Below are 24,508 nucleotides of genomic sequence, written 5' to 3'. Positions count from 1 at the left end.
TCTTCGCACTCACGTATTTTGGCCTCTCTCTTCTTATTGCGGCAAATACGTCTCGTACGTAGAGGGAATCAGATCCCTATAGCCGGCCCACATAGCGCGCGTTGCGCCCGACCACAGCGTGACCCTGTAGGCGGCATCTTTTTTCTCTGCGGCTTCCTGACACTCCTCATCGTACCAGTTGTTCTTTCGGGCTCGCTGAAATCCGACTACTTCTTCGGCGGCGGTACTTAATGAGCGGGAAATGTGGTTCCACTGCTCGCATATGTCGGTTTGTTGAAGAGTGCTCTCTGAGAGCAGGTGTGAGAGTCGAGTAGCGAAAGCGCTGGCTGTCTGTTGTGATTGCAGCTTTTCGACGTTAAGCTTTCCTTGCATATTTGGGCGCACATTTTTTGCTGCACAGAGGCGGGTGCGTATCTTGGCTGCAACAAGATAGTGGTCCGAGTCGATGTTTGGGCCTCGGAGTGTATGTACGTCTTAAACACTGGAAGCGTGCCTTCCGTCTATCACAACATGATCGATTTGGTTTCTCGTTTTTCGATCCGGAGACAGCCACGTAGCTTGATGGATCTTTTTATGCTTGAACCTAGTACTGCATACTACCATTTTTCGGGCCCCGGCGAAGTCGATAAGCCAAAATCCGTTGTCGGACGTTTCGTCGTGGAGGCTGGATTGTCCGACGGTGGTTCCAAAGATCCCTTCTTTGCCCACCCTAGCATTGAAGTCGCCAAGCACGATTTTGATATCATGACGGGGGCAGCGCTTGTGCGTGCGCTCCAAGCGCTTATAGAAAAGATCCTTGAATGCCTCATCCTTCTCTTCCGTCGGGACATGGACGCAAATGAGAGAATGTTGAAGAATTTCGCTTTGATGCGGATTGTGGCTAGACGCTCTTCCACCGGGGTGCACGACAATACTCGGCGACGGAGTCTCTCTCCCACCACAAATCCAACTCCAACTTTGCGCTCCTTTACATGGCAGATGTAGTAGACGTCGCAAAGCCCCAGACACTGCTTGCTTTGCCCCGTCCAACGCATTTCTTGGATGGCGGTGATGTCAGCGTTTTTCCTTACGAGGACATCAACCAATCGGGGAGAGGCACCTTCCCCATTAAGGGTCCGGACATTCCAGGTGCATGCCCTCAAATCATAGTCCTTTAAACGTTTGCCACGGTCGTCATCATAAGGGGGGAGGGGGGGCGGGTGGTCTCATCCGAGGCTTTGCCTTGCTTCTTCAGTGGAAGTAGTTTTTACGAGGCGGGTCCCGATCGCACCGAACAAACCATTGCTGGGACGGGTGTGGTTTCGCAACCTAATACACGTTTATATAGCGAGCCCCTTGCTCCAAGCAGAAACCCGCTTGCAGCCGCGCCTACTGGTGTGAACATACGCGACAGACTTCAGTGAGCCCTTTAACCAAATAAGTCGGAGTGGCCCCACCGAAGCTCCCTCTCTTTCTGCCGTGACCCAAGGCTCCACTCGGATTGGTTACGGCATCTTGCACATGGGTTGCTTACGTTGCCCAGAGTGCGCGAACGAGGACGGAAGAGTCGGGATTGAGTATAGCCATGCAACCCACCGCAACGACTATACCCCATTGCACTGTCTTCCCTACTTATAACAACAACTATATTCAACAATTTTATTGAACTTGAGGCCGTTTTTCATGAAAAAATATTGTGGAGAAGTAACAATACTTAATTTATAAAAATAGTAGAAGTGATAGCTATTTCGGAGATCACCACATCTCCTCATCAGACTTCTTCTGTGGGATTCGATCCAACGACCCCAGCTGACTCAGCCAGTTGCCTACACACTGTGCGAAGTTCGCTTTATAAACTATTGTTGCTTTTTCCACTTTTTTCACATGAGCCAACTACAATAATGCAGCTATTCCGCTGAAATTCACACTTGATCATGTGGTTCTTGGTTTTGTTGGTTTTTGTTAAGAATTCTATTTTGAGAATACATATTTAACTTTTTGGTGTGTTCGTCCTTAAGTTATTTGTTTTTATTATTATTTTTTATTATTATTTATTTATTATTATTTATCCACAAACAAGATGCTTACAAACTATTTGACAAATATATACATAGAATAAGGGTAACCCTTATTACAAGTGCCTTATGAGTAAATTCTTAAAAATAAACTTAGAATAAGAAAAATCGAAGTCTAAATTAGAAGAATAAGCATTTATTTGGGATAGAGTCTTCCTTAAAGGAGCATTCATCCCATAAACAGTTTTAACAACACCCACAGAAAACAATTCATTACAATGAAGAATACGTGAGGGAACTTTTAAACGAATTTTTATATGAAGGTTCGGGCAATCTATAGATCCTGCAATTATATCAAAAACAAAGCCCATCGATAACAGAATACGACTGGACATGAGACTTAACAATAAACAAAGAGAGCGATAGGACCGAATAGGGTCTACAAATTTCATCGAGCGCAAAGCAAAGCGTATAAAAGCCCTCTGAACAGACTCCAATCTGTTCACATGGACTGTATGAAAAGGTCTCCAAACAATTACCGCGTATTCCAACCTCGACCGAACTAAAGACGAGTACAACAGTTTGAGAGTATAAGGATCGGAAAATGAAGAGCAGTTGCGATGAATAAAGGCCATCATCGCGAGCGATTTAGAAACAATAAAGTTTATGTGGGTGGTGAACGTGAGCTTGGAGTCAAAATAAACACCCAAGTCTTTAAAGTCAGTAATTGATTTTAGCGAAACATTCGAAAAAGAGGCATAATGACATTTACCTATATTAAGGAACAAACGATTACGCGCACCCTGGAGAATGAATAAGTCTTCTAGACTTTTAATTTTATAATATATCTTCAGGCCATCCGCATATAGAAGAAAGTTACACTTAGAAAAAGAGGAAGATACTACTCTGGCGAACACCAGAGGAGGAAATAAAGAAATAAGACGAGACATTATCAAAACGAACAACACAGCGTCTATTATCCAGATAGGAATGTGATCCACTTCAGAAACTCGGAATGAAAGCCCAGACCTTAAAGTTTAGCTATCAATATTCGATGAGACATCCTGTCAAAAGCCTTAGAAAAATCGGTGTATATAGCGTCAATTTTGAATCCCTTTTGAAAGGTTTCCAAACAGCCCTCTGTAAAAGCAGCTAAATTGGTTAAAAATAGCAACTTCCATTATTGAGTTTTTCCAATCGACTAATTCTATGCGCAGAAAAATATTAAAAAACAAGCTCGAAAAAGCACTTAAAGATAAACAAGAGAGTTTAAGCAAGTCGAAATACCATAAATGTAAACAAAACAAGTAAGAAAGTCTAAGTTCGGGCGGAGCCGAACATTAAATACCCGGCGCAAGTATTAAATATGTATATGTTTTCCACCTTTCCGAAAGCTACATGATAAGCCGGCGTGTATAAATTTTAAGTAAACTAGCGTCCTTAAATTTCAAAATATTGAAATTTCAAGCATTTCTGAAATTTACCGTTATATGAAAAGCGGCCGTAATTTTAGTCCGATTTCAACAATTTTCAATGGTTTACTTTTATGTGGCAAGCACAATAACCATACCGAGTTTGGTACAAATTGCTAGAACGGTTAGCGAGATACATATACGTGATCATAAGTGGGCGGTGCCACGCCCATTTTCCAAAATTTTATCATAAACGTATTTCCTGGCAAAGAATTGTTGCAACCATCATTTTGAATAAATTAGCTTTAATATTTACTGATTTATCGAGGATTTCGTATTTCTCGAAATTACCGTTATATGGGATGTGGGCGTGGTTATTGTCCGATTTTAAAAATTTTCGGCCATTTGGTATGCTGTACCAGTGCCAACAACTGTGCCAAGTTTGGAATAAATTGATGCAGCGGTTACCAAGATATACACATGTAACCATAAGTGGGCGTGGCTACGCCCATTTTCAAAAAAATGTTAATATTCTTATTTTTCGTCTAAAATTTATTATAAATATCAATTTTGAGTGAATTATCTTCAGTAGTTACTAAAATATCGCAGTTTTCGTATTTCTGAAAATTACCGTTATATGGGAGGTAGGCGTGGTTATTGTCCGATTTTGCCCATTTTCAATACCATCCGTCCTACGCCCGAAAGAAGTACACGTACCAAGTTTCGTTAAGATATCTTAATTTTTACTCGAGTTATCGTGTGCACAGACGGACGGACAGACGGACGGACGGACAGACAGTCACCGCTTAATCGATTTCTCTTTTCATTCTGATCATTTATGTATACATTTGTCTATATCTATCTCGATTCGTTTTGCCTGTTACAAACAACCGTTATGTGAACAAAGTTATAACACCCTTGTGCACAAGTGCGCTCGGGTATAAAAATATACAAACAACCAGGGGCGTGAACCGGATGAAAAATTTGGTCGGTTCGGTTCAGCGGTTCGAACCGTTTTTGCACTGTTGAATTGGTTCGTCAAAGCGGTTTTTTTGGACTTTGAACCGGGGTTTCGGTTCGGTTCAACGGTTCGAAAAACAAAAAAAAAATAACGCGCAAGTTTAACCCTTTCCCTGTATTTGTACAATATATTGTACATTTAATATTTGGTATAATTGGAAGCGTGCTTCTAAAAATCTTATCAATATTTTTGAAAACAAATTAAACTTTATGAAGTTTTGGAACGTCCCGAATAGTTTACGTGAATTTCAAAATCGAAATCGTTTCAAAAATATTTTTAAAATTTAATTTAAAAATATACCATTTTATAAAATTCCAGTCACACGCAAGTTGTTGCAATTTACTGTACAAAAATTACGTGAAAGTCAAGTAAAATCGCCAATACAAGCACATAGTATGGAAATATGAAAAGTATTTCATCATATAAAAATTCTATAATTAAACTATCATGATTTAAAACTGTTTTTTCCGAGTAGTCATAAAAAATGTACAATATATTGTACATTTACACTGAAAGCTTGTTAGTGTTTTGTACAATACTTATATTGTACAAACGTCCGCAAAGGTTGCAGTTGAACAGGCAATTAGGGTGGTTTGTGCCGTGGTTTTTGAAGAGCTTTTGTGCTGTTGTTGCAGCAGAGGGTAGGTTTTTGATTTCTTGATCTACTGAAGGCAGAAAAACCGGGAAGGTTTATTAAAACGGGTCATTTGTATTTTATATTGGAATTGTATCTGAAATTTTTCAAAATTTCTTTATATAATTCTCATCTCATGGAGAAAATTTAAAATTTTTTAATGCAAATCTTAACTAAACATTCTTAAAAAGATATCAAATATTCATTCCAACATATCTGCAGTTTAGTCAATTATTTTGTACATACCCAAGTATATTTTTAATGAAATAAAAGTTTTATTCCGTCAAACTTAGTGAAATATTTATTGAGTATTCTTGAGTGCTTTTACTCCTTTGCGGACTTTTGTACAATATATTGCACAAATTTGAGGTAGCCCTAATAGCTATCCTAAACAACTTTTGAATATTTTTTTTTATTTTTGGTATTATGAGGCTCTATGAACCTTGTAATTACAGGCAAAATTTTTATATTCATCAGGGACGGATTTGACCGGAAAGGGTTAAGTGTCAAGTGCAACAACGTGCAAGGTTAAGGGTCAAGTGTCTGTCAAATGAGATGGGTTGCCTTTACATTTGATATTGTCACATGGTAAACAAACATGGTAGGTATTACCGCGTTTACCAAAAAGAAAAAAGCGCGTATATTTATCTATTGAAAATTGGTTGAAACGAACCTTTAAACCTTTAAAGAAAGTGGTTTGGTTTTCGGTTCGGAACAAACATTTGTGGAAAATTCCGGTTCGGTTAATGGTTCAGTTAATTAATAGAAAAAAGCGGTTTTCCGGTTCAAAACCGGTTCACGTCCCTGCAAACAACAATACATGTGCTGGACAGTAGAACGGAGAGAATCTGTATGTAAATCAACACGGCATTGCATTGTTGTTGTCGGACGAAGTACTGGTAGCGGATCGACGAACAATGACATGAACACATGACACCTACGTTATTGGTTTTTGTGCGTGTGAATTAAATTGCGATAGACATGAGCGCAATTGTCTGTGTCCGTTTTAAAATTCATCCTTCTATTATTTGGGATGTTCGTGATGTGTAGCATCTCTAGAGTATAACGTTTATTGTAATTTCTCTCTTCCTGTAAGATTGCTACATTGTCAAAATCGGGATAATGCCCCATATTTTGGCAGTGATATGTTAAGGCTGTCTTATTGTCCATATAATAATTCCTTAATTTTATGTTAGATTTATGAGCGGAAATCCTTGTTTTCAATTTAGATTTGGTTGTCCCCACATATACCATATCGCATACGTGGGACACGTCACCATTGCATGGTTTTCTGTAAATTACGTCAGATTTCTCATTTTAGGAAATTTGTCTTTGGTGTTGGTGTATATTTGTTTTAAAGTATTGTCATACATGAACGCTATGCGAAATTTTTCTCTATCAAACATTTTAGAGAGCTTAATCCTCTCTGATAATCCTGGAACATATGTTGCCGATGTATAAATTTTCTTCTCGTTTGATTTATCTTTATTGGACTTGATATAGTAATCGTGGATGAGTTTGTTAATTAAGCCATGAGAAAATTGGTTTTTCTCCAGGATTTCTTTGATAACGCCAATATTTTTCTTGTGGTATATCTTATCACTTATGGTGATTACTCTTCGGATGAAGTTGGTAGCCGTATTTATAATTGCCTTCCTCTCGTGGTTAGAGTTGTAATTTATGAGCCTTCCTGTAGGTTTCTTATACCAGTCAACTGTTAATGCATTTTCTTTTCTGATTATTAGGGTGTCCAAGTATGGTAGTTGTCCTTCATTTTCTATTTCTATTGTGAATTTTATAGTTTTGTTTAAATTGTTTAAAACATCTTGTCTTTATTTTCCGTTTTTACAATCGCAAATAAATCATCAACATATTTGGTAAGTAGCCGTGGTTTGCTGTTGGAATCTTTTTTGAATTTATTTAAAAGTTCTTCCATACATTCCATACACAAAGATTTTCGAACACCCTTTGTATGAAAGGAAATGCTTGACACCGTTAATAATCTTAATATAAAGTTTACCATAATTTTCTTGAATTTCTCAAATTTTTCCACAAAGTTAGAAATTTGGACCTATATTTTGTTTTTGTTAGATAATAAGCTGTTTTTTTATAAAAAAAAAATAATAGACAGTAAACAAACAATGGAAAAATAGCCGTAACTGGTAAAAATGTCGTGTCTTTATTGTTACTGCAGGTAACAAAGATAAATTTTGTAAAGAAAATTAAAAAAATACTTACCATTATTGACACAAATTTTCAGATCTATTTATCCTTGGCACTTCTTCACAAATATCGAAATACGGAAACTTTATTTGTACTTAATCGTAATGAATGAAATAATCGTAGTATCACTAAGTTCGTTTTGACATACATACATACATTCATAGTATCTACCAGAAAGCTGCATGGATACACTCAAATTACATTTTAAGTCACTCGCATTCTTTTCACATCTGCACTCACTCGCACTCATTTATTTCCAAACATAACGTGCGATAGCATTGAAAAAACATTGTCGGTTGAGTGAGTAATTCACACTATCAAGTGCTCGATTCAAATAACAAGTGCTTGATTTGAAAAACAAGTGCATGGCATAACTGCTGTAATGAAAGTATCAAAGAAAAAACATTTGTAAAGACAATTTTTGTTAACTTTATTGGTTTCCTAACTGCATATTATAATGCAAAAATATCAACTGATTAAGGGCATCATCATTTGACAAAAGGTGCCATCTTTTGTCAGAAATAACATTTCCAACAGAAGAAAAAACTCTTTCTGGTGATGCGCTAGTTGAAGGACTACGACTGAGTTTATGCAGCAGCGGCATTTCGCATTTGTGTACCTCCCACCAATTAATTATATCGAAGTCCGTATGAAAATATACCTCAATATTTTCATATCTCCGCAGCTCTGCAGTAGCTTAATCAGTTCTGCTCACAAAGGTAGGTTGTTTAAGAAGACCTGAAAACAGCTCAAAGTTGTCTGAAGGTAGCAAAGGTGTATCCGCAATTTGTGGTTCCGTTGTACTGTCGGAGTTCTCAGTTAACGTTCTCATAATTTGTAAACATTTCTCTTTTGTGTACCTTTGCTCAGATTCGGTAAAGTTCTTGAGCTCTTTTGCTGGCGGGTATAAAAAAGCACAATTTTGTGCAAATCTGTTAGTTTTTAACAGCAACTGTTTTTAAATAATAAAGCAACTTATTTTTCAAGTCCCTTATAAAGCCGATGTTTCCTGAGGTAACATTGCATTTCTTTTGTAGACTAATGGCCTTATTCATAAAAAATAAAGTAGGTTTAAAGAGCTTTATAAATTGACGTTTTCAATTTATAAACCTTTTATAAAGCTACTTTATTTTTTATGAATAAGGCCATAATTATATAAATGCACGTCAGGTGCATAACTAAATAATTTAGTAAAACTAATACATTTAAAAAAATACTTCATCAATATCCATTTTTCTCAAGATTGTCGTATTCTCTACTAATTGTTTGAAGTCAATAGGTGTCATTCGATTGCTCGACTTGCTTTTCATAACAGCATTTTTCACTCGCTTGACTTGATTTGGAAAGAGTATCTCAATGCCATATTTGAAATCAAGCTAAACATTGATTTCAAAACTAACTATGAATCTCACTGTTTGCACGGTGTTTTTCACTAACCTTATAGAGTTCACAGCAATGAGTTCATACTGTTTAGATGGAAGAGAGTAAACTCATGCTGTTGTCTGGTATCTACCAGGGTTGTTGCGAATATTCGCACTCGCATTTGCAACCGCGGAGCTTCCGCATTAATTTTAACATTCGCATTCGCAATAATCAATGCGGAGCTTTTGCGAATGCGAATATTTTGCAAGTGGTATAAACGATAAAACGTATATATGGCAAAAAAAAATTACATATTGTAGCCAATATTTTTGCCTGTGGTCGTAGGAGTATTTGTGTAACAAAACTGGTCAAATGTCATATTGATCAACTTTGATAAAAATGTCTTTATAATATTATTTCTTAAGCTATATAACCGAGCTATGACTGGGCAGCCATAAAAGTTCCCATTTCTACTTGGCCTTTGACGTACTTCAAAGAGAACATAGTCCTTTTAATAATATTTTTTTTCCGTGCTTTAAATACCTGCGTTGGTTTATTTCTTTATTATGATTTTTTTGGACCAATCCTAAAAAAAAACTACTAGACACAAAAGAAGAAAGTGTGCACTGTAATTCTTAAAAAAAAATTCGGTATTTGCTTTTGATGTTATAGGCGGCATACACGGTGCGTCTGACTCGTGAGTCGGTTTGGATGTGTTTGTGAAAATAAATATGTGTTTGTTACACCAACATGACTCCCGGCATGACTCTGAATGATTGAACTGTGTGTAGTCGAAGGCGAGTCAACACATACACAAATGACTCGCGAGTCGACGTACCGCGTATGCCACCTATTACATATATTCGTTTAAATAATTTCAAATGGGGCTCTTTGGGGAATTCATTTCTAAACAGTAGTTTTGTTTACTTGTTGGATAATATTTTTTTCATATGGATATACATCNTGTTACACCAACATGACTCCCGGCATGACTCTGAATGATTGAACTGTGTGTAGTCGAAGGCGAGTCAACACATACACAAATGACTCGCGAGTCGACGTACCGCGTATGCCACCTATTACATATATTCGTTTAAATAATTTCAAATGGGGCTCTTTGGGGAATTCATTTCTAAACAGTAGTTTTGTTTACTTGTTGGATAATATTTTTTTCATATGGATATACATCGGATCCTTGGCTAAAAACTTCTGTGGTAAAACTGTCCCTTCTTTGCTATTTAAAGTCAATGAGTACGCTCCTTCAATAGGGATTTCCACTAGAAATGATCAACGTCTAGCTATAAAGAGAATCGATGCTCAAATAATTAAAAAGCAGGGACATAACAGTTAGAAGTTTTATAGCAAAAACGTTGCTCCATAACAGTTATTAGATGAGAAATACTTTTTATTTCGTCGATAAGAGTTATAACCCAACGTTTATTTTTTACGTTGCCTAATAACTGTTATGCAGGAGAAATATTTTTTCCGTTGCCGATAAGAGTTATTTCCCAACGTTTATCTTTTACGTTGCTGGATAAGAGTTATTTTACACCCTTTATTTTTTACGTTGTCTGATAAACGTTGTAAGATTAGGATATTGATGAAGATGGAGATGGAGAATAAGATAAAGACGATGAAATAAAAGTGAGAGAGTGAAATAACTATTATCAGATAACGTAAAAATATTCGTCGGGCAATAACTGATTTCAAGCAACGTTAAAAATAAACGCTATAAGCACAAATTTATCAAAGCAGTCGCAGAAGAAAGTATAAAAAATGAATTACAAAAACAAAAATCGAAAAGTGCTGATAAAGTTACAGGTTCTGCAAATTCTGAAACAACATGACATGTATCTGGTTTGGCTTGTAACAGTGGCGGACCCAGGTAGGGGCAATTGGGGAAATTTACCCCCAAGACTGTGTAATATATATTTTCATAATAGTCAGCTGAATATCGTGAAATATCATTACAGGAATATATAATAGGTTTGTCGCACAAGCTACTTGTAGAAAAACTCGTGCAAAGTTAAAACTGTGAGCGTATATCAAAGAAACTCCAAAACTTACATGAGGAGCTCCAAGTGATTCGAGAAGATTGGGGAACAAACCTAATGAATGGATGCTTTTAAAAATTTTAATTCATGGAAAAAGTGTGTAAAATTTCACTTGAGTTTGTAATTTTAGCTGTGTGCTAAGTTCGAAGTATTATGTTATTTAAGTAGGCCTATCAGTTTTTCGAATTCACTGAACTTTCAAAATTTTGAAATTATGTACTTAATGTTAAATTTTTAATTTTTTTGTTATATTTTCGAATTTGTATTATTTTACACAGTTGAAAGTCACAGCAAGTTTGAATATCTTCACAGGTTCAGAAAACAACGAAAATTCCAAAATTTTGAATTTTATAATATTATTAAATTTCTTGAGATTTCTTATTTTTAGGATAATTTCCAAAATTTCAAAAACTATCCAAATCCGGGAGATTCTAGGAATTTTGGTAAAATGAGAATATTTTGAAATGTACAAAATTATTGAGATTTTAGAAATTTTTATATTTTCAAAATTTTGAGAATTTAATTTATCCTAAAATCCATCATAAATGTAAAAATGTGAATCATCACACATTGTCGAAAAATTCTCATGTTCATGGTACTTCTGTGTAAAAAATAGAAAATTCTTAGAATTCTAAAAGATATTAACATTTTTGAAAAATTCCAAAATTGTTCCACTTTTCTTAACTTCTCCAAAATTTTGTATTGATATAACAAAGTTTGAGAATTTTAAATTTTTTGAAAATTTTGAAAACATCGTCCAAAAATTTTTTGAATCTTCAAGAATTACGAAAATTTTTTAAATTTTCAAAAACGGCGAAATATCTACAATTCTCAAAATTTTTGAAAAATAAAAAATTTCTAGAAATCTAGTATTCATCATTGAATTATTGGGATTTACTAAAATTTCACAAATTCACAAAGTTTGAAAGTTTAGAAAATTTTGGAATTCCACTCAAGTTATTAAAAAGGGGAAACATCAAGAAGTTCCAAAATTGTTCCACTTTTCTTAACTTCTCCAAAATTTTGTATTGATATAACAAAGTTTGAGAATTTTAAATTTTTTGAAAATTTTGAAAACATCGTCCAAAAATTTTTTGAATCTTCAAGAATTACGAAAATTTTTTAAATTTTCAAAAACGGCGAAATATCTACAATTCTCAAAATTTTTGAAAAATAAAAAATTTCTAGAAATCTAGTATTCATCATTGAATTATTGGGATTTACTAAAATTTCACAAATTCACAAAGTTTGAAAGTTTAGAAAATTTTGGAATTCCACTCAAGTTATTAAAAAGGGGAAACATCAAGAAGTTCCAAAATTGTTCCACTTTTCTTAACTTCTCCAAAATTTTGTATTGATATAACAAAGTTTGAGAATTTTAAATTTTTTGAAAATTTTGAAAACATCGTCCAAAAATTTTTTGAATCTTCAAGAATTACGAAAATTTTTTAAATTTTCAAAAACGACGAAATATCTACAATTCTCAAAATTTTTGAAAAATACAAAATTTCTAGAAATCTAGTATTCATCATTGAATTATTGGGATTTACTAAAATTTCACAAATTCACAAAGTTTTGAAAGTTTAGAAAATTTTGGAATTCCACTCAAGTATTAAAAAGGGGAAACATCAAGAAATTAAAAACTATCAAAACTCTAAAAATTTTAAAATGCGGTGATTTTTAAATTTATATACACGATATAAAAATACTTGAAATCCGCATTCGTATCCGCATCTGCGGATGTTAGCTGTTAGATATTCGCATCCGCATTCGCATCCGCGGATGTCTAAAATTCCACATCCGCAACATCCCTAGTATCTACATACCCATTGTTTTAATTTTTCATGTTGACGAAGAGTTTTACACGATTTCTTATTATACATATAACTAATCTTGTGCAAGCCTAAGAAATGGTTACGATTGAAAATTAAAATAAAACATAAAAACTTTAAAATTTTTTTTTTCAATTTCTCATTTGATGTAGTATATATAGTGGCCGATCGCCAAACTCGGCTTTATTTTTGGGTGTTCTTGCTTTGGTCTTCAATTTAAACGAAAAAAGAAACGGTTGCTACCGTGGCCAAATTATTTTGTTGCGTGGCTTCAATGGCACGCGTGGCTTTGGTTCGTCAGCCCTGTTCTATGAATTCCGCGCTAGAGATGGAATGAAAGTCATGCGTTTAGATTATGAGGTAGCATGTTATCCGGAACGTTCTAATGAATAAGTAAACGGAAAATGTATGTATTCCGAACGTTTGGAATCAATAAGGAAACACGCACGAAATCTTCTGTGATCACTTGACATGGATTTACTATTTATTCTGTTAAGTATTGTATATTTAATTTCAGAGTATACGAATATATTCTTCATTGGACTATTTACCTGCGAAATGATGCTCAAGATGTATAGTTTGGGTTTTCAAGGATATTTCGTGTCATTGTTTAATCGGTTCGACTGCTTTGTTGTTATTGGTAGCATTACGGAAACGATATTGACTAATACGGGAATAATGCCACCACTAGGAGTGTCAGTATTACGTTGCGTTCGGCTCTTAAGAGTCTTTAAAGTCACAAAGTAAGATATTTTAGTTTATTTATTTATTTCTTACGGCTCTATTGCGCCTAGATCTTAACAATAATAGACTTAACCTAATTAGTTTATAATAAATTACATAGGTCCAATTGAGACATTTTCTTAGGAAATAGTTTGCATGCCATCAAAATATCAAAGAACGGAACAAAAGTAAACCGAATACATAGAGTTACTGAGTTAAATAATATCGAGCCCTAACCGTCAAAAGGGCGTGAGCGACAAAATATTCGATTTTCTGTTTTTTACAGAAAGCGATTACTTACTACTAGAGTCCGACCGATTCCATTTTTTTCAGGTACCGATGCCGATGCCAATTAATCTTATATGGAGAAAGAATCGGCCGACGCTGATACCGATTCCATAAAAAATTTCAAATAAAGGTATTTATTCATAAAATCAGTGGATTTAACGGAGTTAACAAAACAAAAGAAAACAATTACTTGAATTCATTGGCTTGTTATGCAACGTTGATCGACAATTATCACAATTTAGCTTGCAATTTTTCATTGCAGAGGGAAATTGTTATATTTTTGTGTGAAAGTTTGATGTGCCTCTATTTTTCTTCCAAATATGGACTATTTACCAACAACGGTAAATACATACATATATTTGTGGTAGATACCGATTCCATAAAAAATTTCAAATAAAGGTATTTATTCATAAAATCAGTGGATTTAACGGAGTTAACAAAACAAAAGAAAACAATTACTTGAATTCATTGGCTTGTTATGCAACGTTGATCGACAATTATCACAATTTAGCTTGCAATTTTTCATTGCAGAGGGAAATTGTTATATTTTTGTGTGAAAGTTTGATGTGCCTCTATTTTTCTTCCAAATATGGACTATTTACGAACAACGGTAAATACATACATATATTTGTGGTAGATAAAGATTTTTAATTAAAAGGATGAAAATATAATACATGTATGTGGTGTTAAAATACTTGGTTATTTCAGAGCTTAGTAGTGTTGTTCGACTTTACTAGAAAGTCGACTTTTCGATCGACTCTGTATAGTCGACTTTTTTAGCATTAAAAAAACCGCAAAATAAGGTCCCGGGTACAAACGTATCCCGGGTGTGTGTTTACGTGGTATTTTCTGGGTGTGTGTTCTAGGGTTAAATATACTCCGCTAGCAAACACATTTTGCACCATAGAAGAACCACTTTTTTTTGGGACAAACGATATCAGCATAAGTTTTTATAGAGAAATAGTATTTTAATCAATAACGTATGTATTTGTGTTGACGAGCTGTTTTCTTGATAACAAGAATAAAAGAAATGAGTTAAAGGCATCAAAATGGCTTTGTTAATGCAAAAATGTTTTTTTTTATATATCTTTTAGTTTAACCGCCGCAATTGCGTGCTGTAGCCTTTTTTGTGACGGCAAAAAGGGCGTAAGCGACAAAATCACCTATTTCATTAAATACGGGCAAATGAAACCACCAGTATTATATACCTCACATCAAATGTAACTTCTTCATTGACCTTCACGTTAGAATCTACGGTAATTGCCGTGTTAATAAAAAAAACCCTTTTGGCGGTTAGGGCTCGATATCTAAAGCGTTATGCTGGATGGGTCAACAATTTTCAAACAAATTTCTTTCATAGACAGTTTCAAAAAAGCAATTTAAATGACACATGGTTTTGATTTGAATTTATTATGAAAACTGGCAGAAGGAAAAATTAATTGTTCACTCAAATTGCTGGTGAAACCGGCAGTTGATTTATTTTATTCTCTAACATTGCTTACCTTTATACGGTAATTCATTGGATCACTTTTGGCTTTTATAGTAAAGATTACATTAAGAGTATTCAGACTATACTCGTTAATGTATTAATTCGTTATCTGGTAACTCGGTAACACTTTCATCTTCAAGCGCCCCTTATTTTCTTACGGTTAAAATTACTTTTATTTAAGTAATACTTACTTGTAAAATTTATTAATTCCAAGACAGAATGTTTTATTGAACTTTTGATAAAATGTATGCACTTTCCGCGTGAGAAAATTCCAGAAAATAAGCGACAGAAAGGAATCAGCTGACATTTTAACACATGTGTTACCACATTATCAGACTTGCCACCTCGTTGAGTTGGTAATGATACATTCGGTAATTTACAAAAACAAAACAATGGCGGGAGTTACCGAATACGGAATTAAGACCTTAACGAGTATAGTCTGAATCACCTTATTTATTAGATACAGTTTTTAAAGTTGATAAAGTGTAGTGAGTTTCTTTTAGGAGCAAGAACGATAGAATACAAGATTGCACATTCCCGCAGAATGACATTTGTGGCAACGGGTAAACAAAGAATATGGCGAAGAACAATGAGTGGACAGTTGTGAATTTGCAGTGAGAAAACGTGTTTTCTTCACGATTCATCAATTTGTCAAGCATCTTTGAACATAGCAAATTAAGCACAACGTTAACAAAAAATATACAACCACTCTTGAAATGTGTTCAAAAGAATAGGTCTTATTAATTAACTATTTAGAATTTTTGTGTTTGTATTGCAGGTGCCGAAAAAGTGATATCTTGTCGCAGCGCATGTTTTCCTGCAGAATGGGGTCGATGTTTGCTTACCTCCGATTTTAATTTGTAATTTGTGGTATTTTAACGTTTTCAACTTAACATGTCGCGTTTAAAAGTGGTCCGTAAAGTGCTTCATGCATATTACGCTGGTGTGTAAATTGTAGGGCTTCTCCTGCCGGCAGAACTCTACCCACTTTCTGGCCAAGGCGTCGTCGCGGGGAAACAAAAAAAAAACTGCATTTGGGGGCTTTACCCCTACGGCTGCTGCAATTAAACACACGACACGACATTTGTATAAAGTTTTTATTACAAATAAAACGTTTTTTACTTCAGAACGCACGAATTACTTCGATTTTTCACTTGGAAGTACACAATACGTTTGCACTTGTTTATAAACAAAAAGTTTGTTTACATATTGCCATAAACGTCAAAGTCGGCAAAACCAAAGTAGCGGTTTCGGGAATGCGCCACCTTCAGTTCATTACACCATGTTTTAGGAGTGTCTTTGTTGTAAATAATACTGCAATTTATGTTAACCTTCATTTTATGATCCGGTGATGTATGCGTTGCTGAGCATTTAGAAATGGTCGCAAGGAGAACTTGTATCGGGCCAGGGATGCCAACTTATTTTATCCCTCTCCCCGTTGACCACCGCGAAATTCCCCGATTTCCGGTGAAATTCCCCGCACTGGCATGATTCTATTAAAAAACTAAATTTCTTTTATTTAATTGCTTGATCTTATTTACGAATGTTCATACAATATTTAAATTTAAAATTTTTTCACAAACTTCTTATAAAATTATATCTTATTGTATAATAGGGCTGTGCGATTATTCGATTACTCGAGCAAGTTGGTTAATCAGTTATTCGGTTAATCAATTACTCGAGTAATCAAGATTTTGTTTACTCAAAACGATGATTAATCGAGTTACTTGAAATATGATTACTCAAAAAAATTAATTTTGCTCGTTAAAAGAGTTTGCTTTGGAAAATGCTTATTTCCTTTTTTATATTCTGTATATGAAAAAAAATGTATTTATGTATGTATTTCATTTTAATTTTTGAAAACAGAAACGTTTCTTTCAAATTATGAAGGAACTTCAACTGCTTTATATGTATGTATGTAAAGAGTACTTTAAAATGTTGATTACTCATTTTATTCATAATGTTGATTAATCATAAAGCAAATTACTCAAATATTTTTGTTTTTGGTTAATCAAAATCTTGATTACTCGAGTAACTGAACTTTTGAGTGATCATAATTTCCAATTAATCGAATAATTGAGTTGTTTACTTTATGATTTATTAAAATTTTGAATAATAAATTAATCGTACAGTCCTATTGTATAACATACGCCATATAATTCAAAATAAAAAACTTTGGGCAAAACTGACAAAAATTCAACAAATTTAAAGAAATTTTCATCAAAATTTTTAACTTTTTACTCGTTTTTTCAGAAGCCAATTTAATTTTATTATTATTTAATTTATTATTTATTTTATTTATAGTTTTAACTTAAGCCTAAGTGGAAGGTTCTATCACCTTTTGTTTTTTTGCTAGACCTTCTAAAATATTGCAAAAACGCGAGTTCTTGACACTTTGACCTAGTTTTTCTCAAACGCTGGAGCTGATGGAAACTTTGAACTTACGGTTTCGTAATCATAAATAATAATAATTCGTAAAAGTCTTTCAAAAACAGCTTTAACATTTGCCGCAACAAAACACTGTTGCCTTGTGTTATTGCATTATTTAATATGTATATACAAATGAATGTAAGTAAAATTAAAAATATCAATGTTTTTATAATGTTTCTAATGCGAAATTGGCAGAGTTGCAAAAAGTATTCTGCACTCTAGGTAAGTTATTTAGTGATTTAAAATTAAATAGTCTAAATTCTCTGCAAAAGGCAGCCATTATCCGATTCCCCGCAACGAGACATATTCCCCGCAAGTTGGCATCGCTGTATCGGGCACCAGATGACTTCTAGGAAAATGCTTTTGCAACAGCAAGATATTGTGCCAACTCACATAGCCAAAAGCGCGCAAGAAAGATTGCATCCTTCAGCTTTTGTTAAATTGCACGCTGAATTACCTACGATAGAAATCTTTTCCGAGGTGACTTCACAATGTACATACATAAATGTTGATTTTATAGACATTGTGGACACTAAATAACGTTAGCCCATTTAATTCAGTTTAACATATTTATGTAGCAAAGCAACGTTTATTTTTCTTTGTAACACCTTACAATAAACTGACACTAGTTACAAGCGCTTTTATTTGCTTCTCATCTATGATAACTTATTTTTTTACATGCACTTAAATATGTACACATATTCTATGTACAAACATATTTTGTTTTACAGGTATTGGCGCTCACTTTCAAATCTCGTGGCTTCGCTTTTGAATTCAATACAGTCGATTGCGTCCCTATTGCTCTTGTTATTTCTTTTTATTGTTATTTTTGCTCTTTTGGGAATGCAAGTGTTTGGAGGAAAGTTTAACTTCAAGCCTGAGGAAGAAAAACCACGCTGGAACTTCGATTGCTTTTGGCAAAGTTTACTCACAGTATTTCAGGTAAAAAAATAATTGTTCATGCAAACACACACATAAAATGTACAATCTTTGTTTTATTTTTTTCTAATGTTGACAAGTTTTTTAATGAATCAGTCACGAAAATGCTAAACTTTTTACAATAATATATTTATATAATTACACCAGTTCCCATGTAAAATCGGTCGCCGAGTTCGAAAATCCGCATATTTTTCTGAAGTAAAAGTTCTTTCGCCGCCTGAGAGTGATTTTTCAAGGTCGCGGATGCCACTTTTTCGCCATGTTTTAGTTCGGGCACTCAAGTTGCAGCGTAAACCCACACACCCCGTGAACCAGCACACCCTCATAAAAACAACCGAAAAATAACCTGTCTGAAAAGGAAACGTAGTAGTTAGGTTGCAACTAGGACGTAGACTACCCACACAGGAATATTTACTAAATAAAAATATAAGCACACCCAGTGTTGCCAGAACTTTTTGGGCCGACCGGCTAGATTGGCAAAAAAAGCGGCTAAAAACGGCTAAAATGTTTTAGTGAAAATTCAAATGCTTTATTTAAATAAATCGCAAGAAACGAAAGACTAGTTAACACCATTAGTTTATATCGAGTGTATATTCCTCATCATCAAATGAATCACTATTGTATATATCACCTGAATTCATTAATTTTAAGAGATCGTCATCTACAGTAAAATTATGGCAGCATTTTTCTTCACGTTTTAAACCGTATCTTATATATAAAATAGCGTTTAACGTTTTAACGCACATTGGATTTCTTTGCTTAGTTTTTATTATATTCATTGAACTAAATATTCGCTCTACTTCTGCATTACTTATAGGCAAAACAAGAAAACTAAAAACTAGGTTGCAAAGGTCAGCAAAAGGGTTTTCTCCTAGGGCATTTCGAAATTGATAAACTTCGGCCCAAAATTTTACAGTTGAGTCTAAATTACTCCAGGTATGTAACGTTAACCGTTGCCATTGCATCTCTATGGATGTTATTTCGTCGGCATTATATTTGTGTTTTTGTTGCTGTAGTTGAACAAATACTTTTGGTTTAATTACTCTTAATGCATTTCCAACCGAAAAAAGTCAATTTTTTTTAGTGTGGCAATATTTGTAGGGAGGCGTTGGCGTAATTCCTTTATTAAAGTGATAATAAAATAGCGACCATTTTCTCGAATTATTTTCTCGGCTTCGTGGTCAAAAGCGTTTGTGCTTACTTTTGTTTTTAAATACTCTTCAAAACTGTGATAAAACTGAGGAAATGGAGCAAGGTATGGTTCCAACGGGGAGCATATAGGATCAAATGTGTCCGCGCTAATAACCACTAGGGAGCATAGATGCGAAAGTAAAACATTGAGTTCATTAAAAATCTTCATTGGGTCTGCATTATTGCTTTCGAACAACTTGTTTACTTTTTGCACCTGAAAATTAGGCAAATAGTAAAATCGGCTAAAAACGGCTAACTTTTTTTTACAAACCGGCTAACAAATCGGCTGCCGGCTAGATCGAATTTTCTCCGGCTAGTTGCTATCAAAACCGGCTAAATCTAGCCGGAAAACGGCTAAAATGGCAACGCTGAGCACAACATGTATGAAAATACTGTACCTTCCATAATGCAGATATAGAACACATTTTCAAATCATTCTCGGGTTTCCACACCCAAAGGCACATCCTTTTCCCCCAACTGTTCCCATACAGACCTCAAAAGATGTGACCTGTGGTATAGTATAATACCATGTTCTCACCGACAACGAAAACACTTTGAAAACGAGTTTTGGGATTGTGGGCTGAAGGCTGTTCACACCGGCTGTTGGTGTTTTCGTTAACATTTCTTACATCGTCTGATTACCGCTTTGCTACACAAAAACAAACCCAAAATGCTTTTCCCTCATTTTCTTTTCATTAGCAACCTCTTACTTTCATTCATATTTTACTTTGGCCAGCCAATTAACAATAAATCCGAAATGGCGTATTTAAGATGATAAAATATGACTTCCACTTCGATAAATAATCGAAAAAAAAACTAATGAAGACACCGATTGGGATGAGTGGAACGTGAGTTTTCAAGTAGTTTTCAGCAAAAACTGCTTTTCGTTTGGCAGATTTTACATAGACGAAAACACAAGTTTTATGTCGAAAACCAGTTTTAGCAACGAAAACATGTTTTCGATGTCGGTCAGAACATGGTATAAGTTAACTCCCTTTTTATTAAAAAACTATCAGTCGTGATATTAGTGAGAGTACATTCAAGATAAAAACTGTACATGAAATATTCGTTTGTATTGAAATCCATTTAATAAATCAATACGAATACAAAATATTAATAATTATCAATAGAGCAAGGGGCCCACATTATCTTCAATCATACACATATACGTGTCATCAGCTAATAAATTAAAAGAGTATTTTCAATAAGTAAATATTTGACCAGCCGCATCTGCCACTATTTCATTTCATTTTTATTTAATTTCTTGCTACAAATTTTTTTATTATTTTTAATATTAGCTTAAGTCACAATTTTTGTGCTCGTCTTTGCATTGTCTTTGACTTTGGTCGAAGTTAGCTAATTTTGACATTTCAAACAGGTGGCGACCCTCCTTAATATAGTTAAGAAATAAATGAATCTCTTGCGTCTGACAATTTGCTACTTATGTATTTAAATTACCTTACGAATTAAGCTGAACTTAATTTTTTAAATACGCACGTAGCAACAATCATAAATATAGTTCAGACATAAAGCCTTTTTAAATCTGTTTCGTTTGATGCCCATCTTTTAATAACTCCTTTAATTTATTAAATAACTTGAGTTTAACTTTTTAAACAGGTGGCAACCCTCCTTAATATTCTAAATGTTCAAGATAAGGATTTTTTACCACTCCTTCATTTGACGCCAATATTTTAATATATCATATGTAAGTTATGCGTACTTCAATTAAATGCGACTTCTCGAACAAGTCGCAACCTCGTTCAAAATATTTTACAACAAAACCATATTCTGATACATAATTGAAGTAACTAGTTTCCCTAATTCAACTTGGATTTATTTTTTTAAAACCGGTGGCAATCCTACATATAGTTTAAAAATAAACCCCGATGTATTAAGTTGAATTTGATTTNTTCTGATCATAAAAGTATACATTTTAATGGGTCTATCTCTTTTTGTTCTGGTACTTACAAACATCGGACCAAAGTTATAATACCATTTCATGCTCATGAAAGGTATAATAAGTGGCGACCGTCCTGAATATATAATACCGTCCTGAATAATAAAACCTTTTTAAACAGATGTCAATTGGTATCCATATTTTAAATAATTCATTTGATTTATTAAATAATTTGAGTTCAACTTTTTACACAGGTAGCAACCCTCTTTGCTATTCCAAATGTTCAAATTAAAGATTTCTTAATAGCCCTGGCAGACATATGGTTTATATACTATACTAGCATTCTATACTACATGTCTGTCGTTGTAAACCACAATTATACCATCGTACAAAGTGGTTTGAAGCTGGTTCCTATACTATGAAAATGAACGTGGTATAAAGCGAGTATACCATGAAACACAGCCAGAGAGTAAAAAAAATTTCACCCAAAATGTGTGGTGAAAACAAACAGAGACAGTGAACTGATAGCATGTATGTATGCCATTTTGCTCGCGCTGGTCCAACAGTCACAATGGACGAGTGATCAGAGTGCTAGAGTGTCACTTGAAAGATCCGAGATCGAGTCCTCGCGTAGGAGATTCTTTTCTTTATTATTTAATTGTTTTTTTTTACTTTATTTATTTTTAAATAAAAATCAGCAGCTAATGCGCTAGACATGTTGGTGGAATGTTTTATTTTCGCTAATAAAGAATAATATAATAATAATAATAATAATAATAATAATGATAATAATAATAATAATAATGTTAAACAAAATTTTTTCCATTGAATTTGTATGATACTAAAGCACTTATTTAGGTTTATTTTCTAATGAAATTTTTCTTACACAAATATTTCCTCCCTTCATTTTCGCATTCTTTAAAATAAAATTGCAAGGAATTATCCTTTCCTCCATATTTTTATTTTGAAATATTTACCCTGGTATTCAGTAAGCTTTCTCACGTTTTAATCTCAAAAAGAAAGATATGGGGGAGAAGAGAATTGCTTTCTATTTTATTTAAAAGAACGCGTAAATGAAGCGAGGAAATATTTGTTTAACAACAATTTCATTATGAAATAAAACTAGGTACTTTAAATCATATAAAGTCAATGAATAAAAATGTTTTTTTTTTAACATTAAAATCTTCAGATTATTTAAAAAGGAATTAAAAAAAAATAAATCATTAAAAAACCCGTCCCCGGAGACTCGACTCGGATCTCTCTAGTGGCACTCTAGCGCTCTGTTCACTCGGCCATTGCGACTGCTAGAGCAGCGCGGGCAAAATGGCATACATACATGCTATCAGTTGTGATAAAGAAACAAAACATCGGTATACGTACTAGATGTGTGTCTCATCGAAATAGTATCAAAATCCATAGTATGCATACCATGGTGTACAAACCACATGTCTGTCAGGGCTATAACACTCCTTCGTTTGACACCCATATTTGATATAACTTATGTATAATAATAAAGATTGGCGCTTACACAATATGTTAGTGTTTGGCCGAGATTCTCTTCCGATTTGTGGCGTGCACTTTGATCACAGTATATACAGTAATAAACCTTTTTGAGTACTCCTCGGGGGTAAAATCTGATCAGGGTTGATAATGAGAAGGAAATTTGAAATGAAATTTGTTGATTCAGAGTTGTATACAAAATTACTGTGGGATGAAAGGGAGCAACAACCGTGCTATGGCAGAGTGGCACAAGACATGAGTGTATAATAGTGACCGAAAGTGTAAAAAATTGCAAATTATTCTTTATTAATATAGATACTAATACAGATCATCAGAGTTCAGTGTTTAACTGGTTATATTACACCGTAAATGATAATGAATTGTTAAATACTGAAAACGCTAGTACTTAAACCAAATTTACGTAAAAATGCACATTCTTTGACGAGTAGTGAACTTCATATCCAGCTGGTAGCCAGATGCAGTGGCATGTGAGACTCGTTTAAATCTACTCATCATGTTGGAGCAGCTCCGAGTAATGGACCATTGAATGTGCTGGCTGAAGTTATGACCACCTAACTAACGGAGTTTTCAAGCAAACGCATGTCCTGAATTTATATGGTAGCAATTACTATTGTATGTGTGGTCACTCAAACTTGGGTGTGCTTAATGAGCTGTCTGGGCGGATGCGCTGGCAGGAATTCGAGTCTCTATAACTATACAAAACTCGTTTTTTTTTGGAATAAAGACTTAAATATATTCGGAATTTTAGAATTTTACTTGATAAATTTACAATATAACCCAAAATTTAAGTTTTTGCATAAAAATATAATTTTACAATGAATATTTTTTTAATTTTAAATCTACATTTAAGAGAACTCAATTCAGTGATATAATTACGATTTCAGTTTTCCAGTTTATAGAAACACAAGCGTTAATTATTGACATTATTCTTAATTAAGCATTAATATTATACTTCACCTACATTTTGTTCATAAATAACACATAATTACATATATTTTATCCTTGAAAAGAACTTTTTCTAATCATGAGGCGAAATTCCCCTCAGTTAGTGTTGCCGTGCGTGCAAAACGAAAACGCTGCACACAACCCAAAAGTACTCCTCGCGGACCAATTGGTGAAAAACTGCGAAAAGGTTTATTACTGTATATACTGTGGCTTTGATGTTATCGCACAAGAGACCTATAGTTTTACGCCGACTCCGAACAGCGATTGAATTTTTACGAGAAACTGTTTTTCATGGCTGAATACACTCGGAGGTTCGCCATTCCCTGCCGAGGATTTTTGATGTTGATCGGAAACTGCGCTACTAACAACCACTTAAACTTAATTATCGTTATTTTTGTTCTTCTTCTTCCTCTTTTTTGGCGCTGTAACCGCCTAAGCGATTTTGGCCGAGTTCAGCAAAGCACGCCAGTCGTTTCTCCTCTGTGCCAACTGACGCCAATTGGAAACGCCAAGTGAAGCCAAGTCCTTCTCCACCTGATCTTTCCATCGCAGT

General features: G+C 34.2%; 1 protein-coding gene across 1 annotated transcript in view; it reads left to right on the top strand.

The window, feature by feature from the left end:
- The window catches only part of Ca-alpha1D (Ca[2+]-channel protein alpha[[1]] subunit D), a 435,534-nt gene that overhangs the window by 39,692 nt on the left and 371,334 nt on the right, over positions 1-24,508 (top strand). The window contains exons 7-8 of the mRNA XM_017627184.1: positions 13,050-13,275; positions 18,194-18,404. Coding sequence (XP_017482673.1) covers positions 13,050-13,275; positions 18,194-18,404 — 437 coding nt within the window. The remainder of the gene's footprint in view (positions 1-13,049; positions 13,276-18,193; positions 18,405-24,508) is intronic.

This window comes from Rhagoletis zephyria, unplaced genomic scaffold (genome assembly GCF_001687245.7).
Source record: "Rhagoletis zephyria isolate East Lansing unplaced genomic scaffold, Rhagoletis_zephyria_1.1 Rzeph_scaffold_00070, whole genome shotgun sequence".
Taxonomy (NCBI): Eukaryota; Metazoa; Arthropoda; class Insecta; order Diptera; family Tephritidae; genus Rhagoletis; species Rhagoletis zephyria.
The sequence above is the reverse complement of the archived record's forward strand: the minus strand, read 5'-3'. Positions and strand labels throughout refer to the sequence as shown.